This window comes from Parasteatoda tepidariorum, chromosome 10, assembly GCF_982258835.1.
Source record: "Parasteatoda tepidariorum strain Cologne lab strain chromosome 10, Ptep-v5.0, whole genome shotgun sequence".
In the NCBI taxonomy this organism is placed as follows: domain Eukaryota; kingdom Metazoa; phylum Arthropoda; class Arachnida; order Araneae; family Theridiidae; genus Parasteatoda; species Parasteatoda tepidariorum.
Window position 1 is genome coordinate 33,822,587 of NC_141764.1, and position 12,135 is coordinate 33,834,721.

At 29.4% G+C, this 12,135-nt stretch overlaps 1 protein-coding gene across 3 annotated transcripts in view; it reads right to left on the reverse strand.

Moving 5' to 3' along the window:
• LOC107450937 (uncharacterized) overlaps positions 1-12,135 on the reverse strand; it is a 67,993-nt gene that overhangs the window by 15,719 nt on the left and 40,139 nt on the right. For all 3 annotated transcript variants that reach the window (XM_016066883.4, XM_071184518.2, XM_016066887.4), the window contains 3 exons: positions 7,511-7,653; positions 6,174-6,284; positions 3,993-4,167 (listed from right to left, as the gene is read on the reverse strand). In XM_016066883.4, coding sequence (XP_015922369.1) covers positions 3,993-4,167; positions 6,174-6,284; positions 7,511-7,612 — 388 coding nt within the window. In that variant the 5' untranslated portion in view covers positions 7,613-7,653. The remainder of the gene's footprint in view (positions 1-3,992; positions 4,168-6,173; positions 6,285-7,510; positions 7,654-12,135) is intronic.

A 12,135-nucleotide genomic window follows, 5' to 3' on the forward strand; every position in this document is an offset into this window, starting at 1 on the left:
AGGGGTACCATTGCCAATTTCCTTAAGAAATTTAATAAATTCACGTTCACTTGGCAAGGCTCGCATGTTTTGAGTTAGCGTCATTTTTATGATTTGAGACCAAAATGGCCAGGATTTCACACAGCTCTCAACTATTCCTGCGCGACCAGAACAGAGATCACCCATTGTTTGAAAAGATTGGACATATGAATTCACTCTGTTCAGATATACAGCTATTTCATGCATAATGTTCGCATCACATTTGACATTAGCTTGTTCACGCATTCTGTGTTCAACTGCTGTATCTACATCATGAAAGTAATTCTGAGCGTACTTTGGCTGACAGCCTTCACTTGGTATAAGTGAACCAACACGATGGTAAAATGTGTCATGGATTTTAAAATGATACATTCCACCGGTTACACTTTCATCTAAGTGTGTCTCAGAACTTATCATGGCAAATGCAGAATTATAGGAGTGAATATTGTCCAAATAATTTTGGGATCGTTTCTTTGCAGTATGGTTTAAAGATGTTACACCAGTAATCAAATTCTCAAAATATTGTGAATGCGACAATAAAGGAAGATCAACCTTGCCTTTCTGACAGCAAATACCATATTCATTGCTACTTCCTGTCTTCTCTAACATAAAATGCTTAGCATGACAAAAGTTACAAATAAAAGTCATAGATCCAATAGTAAAGGGGTCACAATCGTCATGAACAGTCAATGCAGGTTTGTAAAAATCTCGAATTTGTAGAGGTGGCGATTCCCTTCGGCGAGAAATGCTTTCCCGTTTAGAATTCCGCCATTCATTTCTCTGACGTCTGCCAGAGATATTTCGACGCCTGATAGCAGGCATTTTATTTAGGCAGCAGGCACTAAATAAATAAAAATAGAACTAAATAACTAAGATATCGTTTTAAATCTCAAATCAAAATAATTGTTTGTAGAAAGTTTGTTTTGGTTTGAATATTCGCACGATGCCATTGCCATTCTATTGTAACGAAACAAAAAATTTATCATGAAACTAAACATTTATCAAAGGAACTAAAGATATTGAATTCTTTTTTTAAGAAATTCAGTTCCGTTTTTTTTTTATCCACTCTTATTTTTGTTTATCAATCTATTAATTCAGAAATGCTTTAAATCAAACAATGCTTACGGAAACAATGCTTATGCGAACCACCTGAAAAATGATTTGCTGAATTCTCATTGGTTGAAACTAAATTATTAAATTTATTAATTAATTAAAGGAAATTTTCATAATTTAAGACCTTATTGCACATCTACATAACAATACCTTTAAAATGACACCTTATTTGTTTAATTCTGTTGCGTAGTTTGGGAGTTTTTAGCGAGACAAAATATTGCTAGCCTATTAATATAATGATTTTAAAAATTCGAACATGCATCACACTACATAATCAAAATGATGGAAGTAGAAATTTAATTCAAAATTCAATAGTCTAGTTCATTTGCTCCTCGCAGCATACGGTAGCACATAACTAGTTTTGAACATTTTTCCACCACCAAACAAAGTATGTTGAAAGCAGTTCACTAATCCCCCTCCCCCCAGTTTACTTTAGAAGAGCAAAAAATAGACAAAAATTCCCTGATTGTGAATGTTGCATGTGCCCAACCTGTTTAAAAGATTTTTCTTTAAAAGATGTCTAATGTACAAAACTGCTAATGTTTATCTCTAAAAATGTCTAATTTTTAGTATAATCTATACTATACACTAAATTTGGTTATAAATAAATTTCTTAATAATATCACTGCAGATTTTCAATAACACATGAAAATGAATACATTATATTACAAAAGATGTGAGTTTTCAAAAGTACAAGATTTTGGTTACTATTTAAAATATAAGTGTTTCTTCAAAATTTAAAATTTATTTTTTCTAGAACATATTTAGAAACACTATCCTTTATAAAAATATATAAATTTTATGCATTAATTAAATTTCACATATGAATATAGGTTTTTGACATTTTTGACAGTGAGGTTTTTGACGTGACGGTTTAAACCATGGATTAAACTGTCAAAAACTGTCACATGTCAAAAACCTGCCAACCCTGATGAAAATATTTCAAATAATTACAAAATATATAAATAATTAAACACACTAAAAGAGAAAATAGTGCATTGAAAAAAAAAAAAATTCTATAATCACACACTTTTTGAATTTTTAGAAAAAAAATAATATTATTTTACAAATCTTTAAATGTATTCAAAAATAAAAAATTCTAAGACATTTTCGAAACTGAATAATAATGGCAGTAATATTTTGAAGAAAAAAATTAAACTAAATAAAATAACACTAATATTAAAATTTTATAAAATATAATTCATGAGCCAGGACAATTTGAAAGCTTGACATAAAAATTTTAAACATAATTGAGAAATATGTTTATAAATAAAAACAAAACAAAATGTTAATAATATGATTTAATAAAAACCAGATTAAAAAATGGGAGATTGCGGACAATGGTGGTCAACTGCGTTGGTAAAAAAATAGTTCGGTTAAAATTAAGAATGAATTTTGAAAATCGATAAACTAAAAAGAAATTAAATACTGAAGGCTTAATTTTATTGAAATAACCAAAAGATGAAACACACAAAAGTTAAACAAAAAGTACTAAACTGACTGCATTATTAAAATGTTGAAAAGAATGTATGCAAGATAAATTAAATCTAAGTGTAATGCGCCAACATTACAGTCCGCAGGATGAGTTTACAAAACATAAGCAAAATAGGCTTTTTTACACACATCTAATGTTTTATTTTATTTTAGAACCGTCGTTGAACGGCCAACCCAATTTTTTTAGTTTACGACTACTAATGTTCAACTCTGTAGCCTTGTAATTTTGAACCCAATCCAGAAGACAACGGAACTCCTGGATCAAGTATTGGGAGAAATTTGCCTTCATGGAGGACTTTTTGATGGAGCTAACCCGCATTTGTGTCACATGGAGAGGAAAACCACGAAAACCTCCCATGGTTAGCCTGATGGCAAAGGGACTCTAACCCCTGATCCGTCTACCACTGAGGATATTTTTCGTCAGCACTGTGCTTGGTGCAAGTCGGATGGGGAATTCGCATCGACCAGCCATTGCTGGGATTCAAACCCGGTTCACCTCATTAGAAGGCGAATGCTCTATCCCGCGACATCACGGCTCAGATCTGATGTTTGTAAAAAATCCTTTTTAATTAGAACAGGGGTTCTCAAGCTTTTCAAAGCTGTGGCCACCTTTACAAGGTTAAAATAATACCATGGCACCACAGCTATATAACTTTTAGTTGCAGCATAAAATTTATTTTAAACATAATGTATATTTCATATGTAATGTGTAAGATTAAGGAAGAAACAGAGGCTATTAAAGTAAGTGGAGGGAATAAAAACACAGTTGATAGAAACAATACTTAAAATTTCAAAGTAATACTATAATTGTAATTAAGAAGTTATTAATAATATAATGCATAAGGGAGCTACAAGATAAGAAATTAGTGCTACAAGAAAATTAATCCACACTTGAAGATATTATGACTTTGTTTAGTGTGATGAACAAGCTTGCTCTTTATTACATAGCTTTTCATATCATAGAATTAAGCTCAGTATAGCTTTTTCTCAATATTTATTTTTGTGAATATTTGTTCTTTAGAACTGCAATTGAACAAAACTTAGCTTTGTAAAGTATAAAGTAGAAGAAGAATTCTCATAACCTTTTTACTTAGGACATAGTACTAATATATTATATACATCTAAAACTTTGTTAAATTTGACTTTTTTTTTTATAAACAGTAACAGATTACTGTTAGGATTTATGATAAACTTTAAGTCATATAGGTCTCCCTACCCCCCAGAGTACCGTGTATAAGAAAAATAATTTAGATTGTATATCTAAGTAAATTATAAAAAGATATACCGTTGACTCTATTTGCTTACCCCCAAAAAATGAACAAAAAAAATTTACTTGAATGCATTTTAGCGTAAAATATATTTTTTACCTTTCAAAAAGCTGACATTCTTGTAAACAGGTAAAAGTTTTTGAAGAAATACTCCCATGAAACTGTCTGGTGGTAAACATTTTGGGTCACATGTATTCTGATCGTAGACAATTATATTTACATTCCTATGAACATTCCAGTGGCAGTTTTGAGCTAGGAAATCTTCAATACTTAACTAAAAAAGCAATAAATCAAATTAAAAGTTTTATTAACAGAGACCATATTACAATTATTAATTCAAATCAAATTTAAACCTTTGGTAAATTTTAAATTTTTTTTATCAAATCAAATTTTTAATTTTACTACTTATAATTCTTTCATTTATTTCTAACTTCACAATTGAGCCAAAAAAATATAAGAAAAAAGTAATAAAATAACTTACAAACTTGAAAATATTTTACTAAATGTACTTGGAACTCTCATAATCTAAAAAAGATAGAACATTTTGCATTTTTTTGTAAAATGTTCTATATGTGTAAAAAAATGCTCTTTATTCTAAAATGCTCTAACTATAATGTGTAAGGATAACAAAAATATTTCAGTTTTTTTTAAAACAATGTTTTATATAAGCCAGGGTTGGCAAGTTTTTGACACGTGACGGTTTTTACCGGTTTATACCATGGTTTTTACCGTCATGTCAAAAAACCCATAGTTTTGGTAAAACTGTATTTTTGAGTTTAACTGCTTATGATTTAAAATTATTTCATTTTTGGGCAGTAAAATTAGAAAAAAAAAATTGTTAAAAGACATTTAAGAACAGATTCTTGCATTTTCCCAACTTGATTATATCAAAACATACTATTTGAAGTAAAATATTATGATGCTAAACAAAATTTTCAACATTTCCAAGCATCGTTTTGTTTGGCATATTACATTACTGAAGAATGTCAAGTCATTCTTGTTAGTAGTTACAAGCTTTGAAAGTTTTGTTTAGCTTATTTCTAATATTTAAGAAATGCCAAATTTTAAATTCCTCTTTTTAGTTCTTGAATTTAATAATAGTTCTAAGCTTTTTTGTTTGTTTGTTTATTTCTAACAATTAAGAAGTGCAAAATTTTGAATCCTTTGCAAATCAAGCTATAATGATAAAAGTAAGTATCAATATTTTCAATAAGCATATTACAATATTTCTATATGAATGTATATCCTTCTATAAGAATTCATGTATATAGTTGCAAAATCAATAGCAATCATTTACAATATTCGTTTATTAAGGCAATTATGTGAAAATAATATATTGCCTGCTATATGCATTAAATTAAAGAAAACTGTAGGTTTTTTACAGTTTTTACCGGTAAAAACACGGTTTTTACCACTGTCATGTCAAAAACCAGTTTTTGACGGCAAAAACCCAACCCTGATATAAGCCTGTAAGGGTCAGGAAACTGCCCTTGCATCAGAAAAGTTCTGGGTTCGAATCCTGGGCAAGGTATGGATGTTCTTTCCTTCTCTGTCCTTACTGTGGGAGCAGTGTTGGCCCCCCTAATATGGTGTCCCTGAAAGAGTGGCCAACAAATCTGCCCTTCAGATGCCTGTATGACAAAAGGTCATTCCTCAGGTAGGCATTCGAAGAAAAAAAAAATTATATAATCACAGACTTAAAAACTTCTAAAATTTTCTCTCTCTTATCTTCTAAATGCTTAAGACATGAACATAAAAAAAATATTCATCAAAAATATCACTTAACTATTTATCCCGAACTCAATATAGGGGCTAAGCCGTAACTACACAAATTGGTTTTAAAGTATGTTTTCCATTGTAGAAGTTATATGCTGGCATGATTGAATTCTACTTTTTTCTTTTTGACTTTAAACAATAAAAATAACGTATAAGAATAATGCTTTAAAGTTTGAACAAATTAAAACAAATTATTAATAACAATTTATAACCCTTGCTCACTAAGGCTCATAAAGATTGCTATATAGTTCGCTTCGTTTTCCATGACTTTGAAATGTGTCCTAGCATTTAACGACATAATAAAAAGTCAAGACAAGATATTATAAATTTAAAAAATGATAGCATAAAGAGAGAAAAAATTTCTGTTTTTAAAGATAAAGCATTTGGAATGCTTCACTTTTTTTCTCTTTAAATACGTATTTCATATTTGGCAAACTATTATTATCATATATTTAATTATATTGCTGTGCTAAAAAACAAAAAAACTTTCAGGCATTATCTTACTTTCTCTTGTTGCAAACGTCTTTTCATCAATTTAGCACATCCAACATTAATAGCATTAACTATGTGAGATGCATTATATTCCAAGAACGATCGGCCATCAAGTATCAATGCCTAAAAAATAAAAAGGTTATCAATTTCATGAAAAGAAATATTCATATTAAGATTGACTTTCATAAGCAAAGTCATCAAAGTAGTGGAAGATCTTTTCTGTAAATTTTAAATATGCAAAGACCAGCATAGATTTAATTTTATTTGTTATAATTAAATCTATAAATTTAATCATACCTGCAAAAAAAAAAAAGAAAATTGTGCTCTTAATTATTATAATGCTGTTATAAATAATTAAACATTGATACTAATTTTTCAAAAAATAAATAACTGATACACAATAGAATACTGTGGAAAACATTAAATTCAGTCAATAATTTCAGAAAAAATTACAGTACTATACAGATGCCCTAAGAAGAAAGCAGTATTGGCAGATACAGGAGAAAGCAAGCAATAAAAGATGGGCACCATAAAAATACATATGGAATCTCACATCGTTTAACTGCATATATAGAACCTTATACAGGGGTCTGTCCAGACATTTTGTGAAAGGTCCGTTTTTGTAAAATTGTGAAAAATTACTCGTAATTTGTGAATGTAAAATAAACTTTAAGTTAAATTCTTTCAACCAGGGTCCTGCTTTTGTGAATTTGTGCAAATAGGGTGCCTGTTATTGCAAAAAACTTTTTCAATGAGCTTTTAAATTGTAAAGAGATACAAGATTAAGCTCAACACTGTAAAATTAAAATTAAAAAAATTTAATTTTAAAAAATAAACTGCAATTTCTGCTACTAAATTAGAGATGCAACATACAAATATTTGGTATTTAGCCTATACTGCGGAACGCAGAATATTCATTTCGGACGAAAAAAGGAAGAAGCGTCTGCTGAAGTCAAAACTTAGTTCATTTACCTGTCTTTCTTTCCCCCCACTCCCCTGGGAAGGGTTTATTCGATTAACAAAACAATAATGAAGATAAACAAATTTGAGAAAGGTCTGATTAAAAGATAAAATATTTTGTGAAGGGTCCGTTTTTAAGTTAAAATATTTTGTGAAGGGTCCATTTTTATGAAATAAGATATTTTGTGAAGGGTCCGTTAACGGACCCAAATTTCTTCTAAACAGACCCCTGTTAAAAAACATCAGATATAATATTTTATAAACATAATACATTATGGATAGTGTCACGATAACACCTTATATTATTTCAAAAAATTTAAATTCACTATTTTTTAGGTCAACTGTCACAAAACTGTTTATAGGTCAACTGTAATAATTAAAATACTTACATTATCATTTCTGTTCCTAACCAATGCAGCAAGTTGATGAGCATCTACTGTGCACACTATTAAACTATGTGCCATAGCAGTAGAAAAACTCAGAAATATCATTCAGACAAATTCATCTTTAAACACTCTTTTTGCTTCCAAACCTGCAGCAAAAAAAATATATATATATTAAAAAAAAAAACATTTTAAATATATAACTAAACAAAGTTAACTTAAACTTTACAAGCAATGCAAAAAAATAATATTTTCCAAAAATGTGATTTGCTTTTATAAGATTAATCAGCAAATATGATTACCGTTAGTTTAAAAGTTGAGTTTAAAAGGCACAAGAGCCAGAATTAGCTTTATTTTTTTTTGTCAAAAGTTGATGGTGTAACAGAATCTAGGTAAGATAGTGAAACAATGAAGTGAACTACATCCATTATTTGAGGGGCCCCACAATTTTTTTAAGTTTAACCCAACAAAATTTAAATTGAGCTTATTCTAGTCCTTATAGCTACTACAAACAATTTCCCCCATGGAAAAATTTGATAAGTTCGTCGAACATGTACCTAAAAAACCATCAGTTTAAAAAACGTACTTAAAATAATGTGTTTAAAATTCAGAGACGCATTACATTACTGCAGGTTCATTCAGAATGTAATTTAGTAAACTTTGGGTTTTAAAAAATATAATAACTTTAATAAAAAAAAAATTTTTTTAGATATCATACTTTGAGTTTTTTCATCATTTCTATGCAAAATGATAGAAGATGGAGCTTCGTCCCTAACATGAGATGCATAAAAAATTAAAAAATATTGCAAAAAGAAAATTACTACTTAACAAATTACATTGATAGTTTAAAATTAGTAGAATAAAAATATTGATTAGTAAAATAAAAATAAACACGGAAAAATATTTTTTTTAAATTTCTGTAACACCATTCTTAAATTACGCAGACGAAAGGGAAAAAAATATTTTCAAAAATTCAAATGGGCGATACAATAAAAAATATTGCAAAATAACAAATCAAAAAAAAAATTAAAACAAGCATAAATGGACCAACTGGTTAATAAAAAGCAATACAACTCCTTTTATTGCTGCTGCATAAATAAAATAAAAAAATAAATATCGTTGGCGTTGGTCAGCAGATGATTGTCAGTTCACAATTCTTTTCCAACAGCGAACCTTTTTAATATTGAGGTTAATGGTATGAAAGAGATTTTGCACTTTTAATTGCTGACTATTTCCCTGACAATTAAAAGGCTTGAAGCAATATAATGATAAGCTACTTTTTTCCCAATAATGAAATACTTATATCAAAATCTTCTTTAATCTTGTTGATGTAATAGTAGCGTTAATCAATAAAAACACTTAAAAAAAAAAAAAAAAACACTATCTTAAAATGTGGTTTTTTATAATATTGGCGCAAATGATTTTTCTCCCAAGTGTGATGAATCAGCAAAACGAGTTATCTATAGCTAAACAAGAGATAAAACTTTGCGAGATATACCTGAAAGGTACTGTTATTTTAAGATTTTTTAACTCTTAAGAAAGCGTTTTAAGTTTTTCATCATAGCTACAAATTTGACAATATTTAAGGAATGATGCATTTATTAAAAAAAAGGTTTCAATAGTCTGTAGACGAAAGACAGAATGCGTCAACGGATAGGACGTCAGAAGACTATATCAGCGACGAGATCACAACAATCTAAAAAAAAAATCGTTTACGTCGGTCAAACGATGGTCGTCCGTTCACAATTTCTTTTCAATTGTTAACTTTTTAACTGCTAAGGTTAATGATCTGAGAGGAATTTTGCACTTTAATTTGGTAAATATTTCTTGACAATTAAAAGGATTGAAGCAATATAGTGACAGATAACTTTTTTTTTCTTTCAAATAGTGACATACTTATCAGGGGTCTGTTTAGAAGAAATTCGGGTCCGTTAACGGACCTTTCACAAAATATCTTTTCATAAAAACGGACCCTTCACAAAATGATTTTTCTTTTAATCGGACCCTTCACGAATTTGTTTATCTTCATTATTGTTTTGTTAATTGAATAAACCCTTCCCAGGCCAGAAAACAAGAAAGATGGATATAAACGAATTAAGTTTTGTCTTTGGCAAACGATTCTTCCATTATTCGTCCGAAATGAATATTCTGCGTTCAGCAGTATAGGCTAAATACCAAATATTTGTATGTTGCATCTCTAATTTTAGAAGCAGCAATTGCTGTTTATTTTTGAAAATTTAATTTTTTTTATTATAATTTTACAGTGCTGCGCATAATGTTGTAACTATTTACAATTTAAAAACTCCTTGAAAAAGTTTTTTGCAATAACCGGACCCTATTTGCACAAATTCATAAAAGCGGGACCCTGGTTGAAAGAATGTAATTTTTTCACCATTTCACGAAAATCGGACCTTTCACAAAATGTCTGGACAGACCCCTGCTTATATCGAAACCTTTCTTAATATTGTTTACGTAGTCGCAGCGTTAATCACTAAAAACACTTTTAAAAATCGCTATCTTAAAATGAGGTTCTTCATAGTATTGACTCAAATGATTTTTCTCCCCAAATGATAAATCGGCAGAAAGAGTTGTCTATAGCTGAAAGCGAGATATACCTGAAAGGTACTGTTATTTCAAGTTATTTAACTCCTTTAAGAAATCGTGTAAGTTTTTCATCAAATCTGCAAGATCCACACTAATTTAACGATGCATTTGAAAAGGAAAAAAAAAAAAGTTTTAATAGTCTCTAGACGAAAGACGGAATGCGTCAACACCAGATTGGACGTCAGAAAGGCTATATCAGCGACGAGATCAAAACAATCGAACTGAAAAAAAAAATTCCAGCCGGTCATTTACTATATCACAACAACTAAAACCCAGTTTTATCCGCCGCAAACCTGCCACCAAATCATTTTTTTTTTTTTTTTAATTCTTTCCCTTTAACAAAAATATCGTGATTGGTAGACATTCTTATTAAATGAATCGATTGATATGTTACAGATACATCATTGACGATTTGCAATTGAAGAAAGATGAAACTATTTCAACAGCTTTCAAGAAGTAAATAAGAGTTTCCTTTTAGCATTCCATTGATAAGTTATAGGCTACATTCCACCAACTTTTACGGCACTTTCGAAAATTGTTTATCTCCAGCCAGAAAAGTACTCCCTTATGACTCACTACTGCAGGCCTAATGTAAAATTCATGATTTTTTTTCTTCTTTCTAGTACTTTCACAAAAAGAAGGAAAAAAAAGTAATTGGAACATAATTTGGAAACAAAAAACTTAAACCATATTGGTTAACTCACAAACACTTGAGCGTCGAGAGCCTGAATTGACTACTCTAGGCTTCCTACTTAGTACATAGTATTTGAAGAGTTCACGATGAAGTCGTATATTTAAAATTCGATTTCTCAGGAACTATTCGACCGATTTTACTCAAATTTTGTATTTTGCGATGAAAAAATAAAATCTTTAAAATGATATAAAAAAAATTTCATACCTTTCACTTCATAATTTTTTCGACTGTTATTAAATAAAATAAATATTTACTAAAAGTTATTTTTCGCTTGTTTATTCAGAGAAAGTACGTTATATGTGCCTGGTTTAGCAACTTAAAATATCGTCTGCACTAATTAATAAGCATATTTGAGATCACCCCCTCAAAACGTAAGAACTAGAAAGACAAGATCTGATCACTAGATCAAAAGTTATTCAAAGTGGTCCATTATTTTTCGTTTTTTTAGGGGGGGGAGCACAACATACTTTCGTATATCCCAAAATTCTCGTTTTAAGTCAAAGATACATAATTTGTTGTATAGCCAGCATTTATTACACAAATTTGAAAAACAATAGGAATTTCACGTTGATGGTGCAGAAATTAGTGGTATTTTTGAAGCTAAAAATTTCGAAGGCAAATATCGCCATTATCAACATTCATATTTAATTAACATGCACAATTCGTATAAAATTATTAGTTTTAAAATGTAAAACAAAAGAAAAAATAAAATAGACTATTAATATGAATAGAAATTAAAATTTTAAGTAAATATGGTATTTATTGAAAATGAGCATAAAAACTTATTTTTATTTGGAAAACTCATTAACACAGCTGATACTAATAAAGAACAGCTGATACTAATAAAGAACTTGTTACTTTCGAAATGTAACTGTTGTATTCGAATTGTACTTGTTGCATTCGAAATTGAAAACCAGTCAAAATACTAATGTTTCGGTCTTTCCAACACAACCTGTGGGTACAATATGGGAATCTTTATTACATGCGGACAATTTTGAAGCATCAAAAATCCAGAAAATTACTTTTACTGCCACTAAAATTAAGAATCTGTGTTGCCATAACTTTTAAAAATTTTCTTAACTTTCCTGGACTTTCAAAAGAAACTGTAATTCGCTCACAACTTTTCACTTTTTCGCAACTTATCTCAGTTTGTTTCAGCTTTTTTTCCTTTTTGTCCATGCAAAAAAAGAATTTTCATTCAGAAATTAGTAAACAAATACGTTCACGCTTTTATGCTTATGACAGCTCACATGCTTGATATTTCAATTATTTGTTGCCAACGAGGGGGAAAAAATGAGGACTTTCTTTGGCGCCGAGTAAGAAAAATATGTAT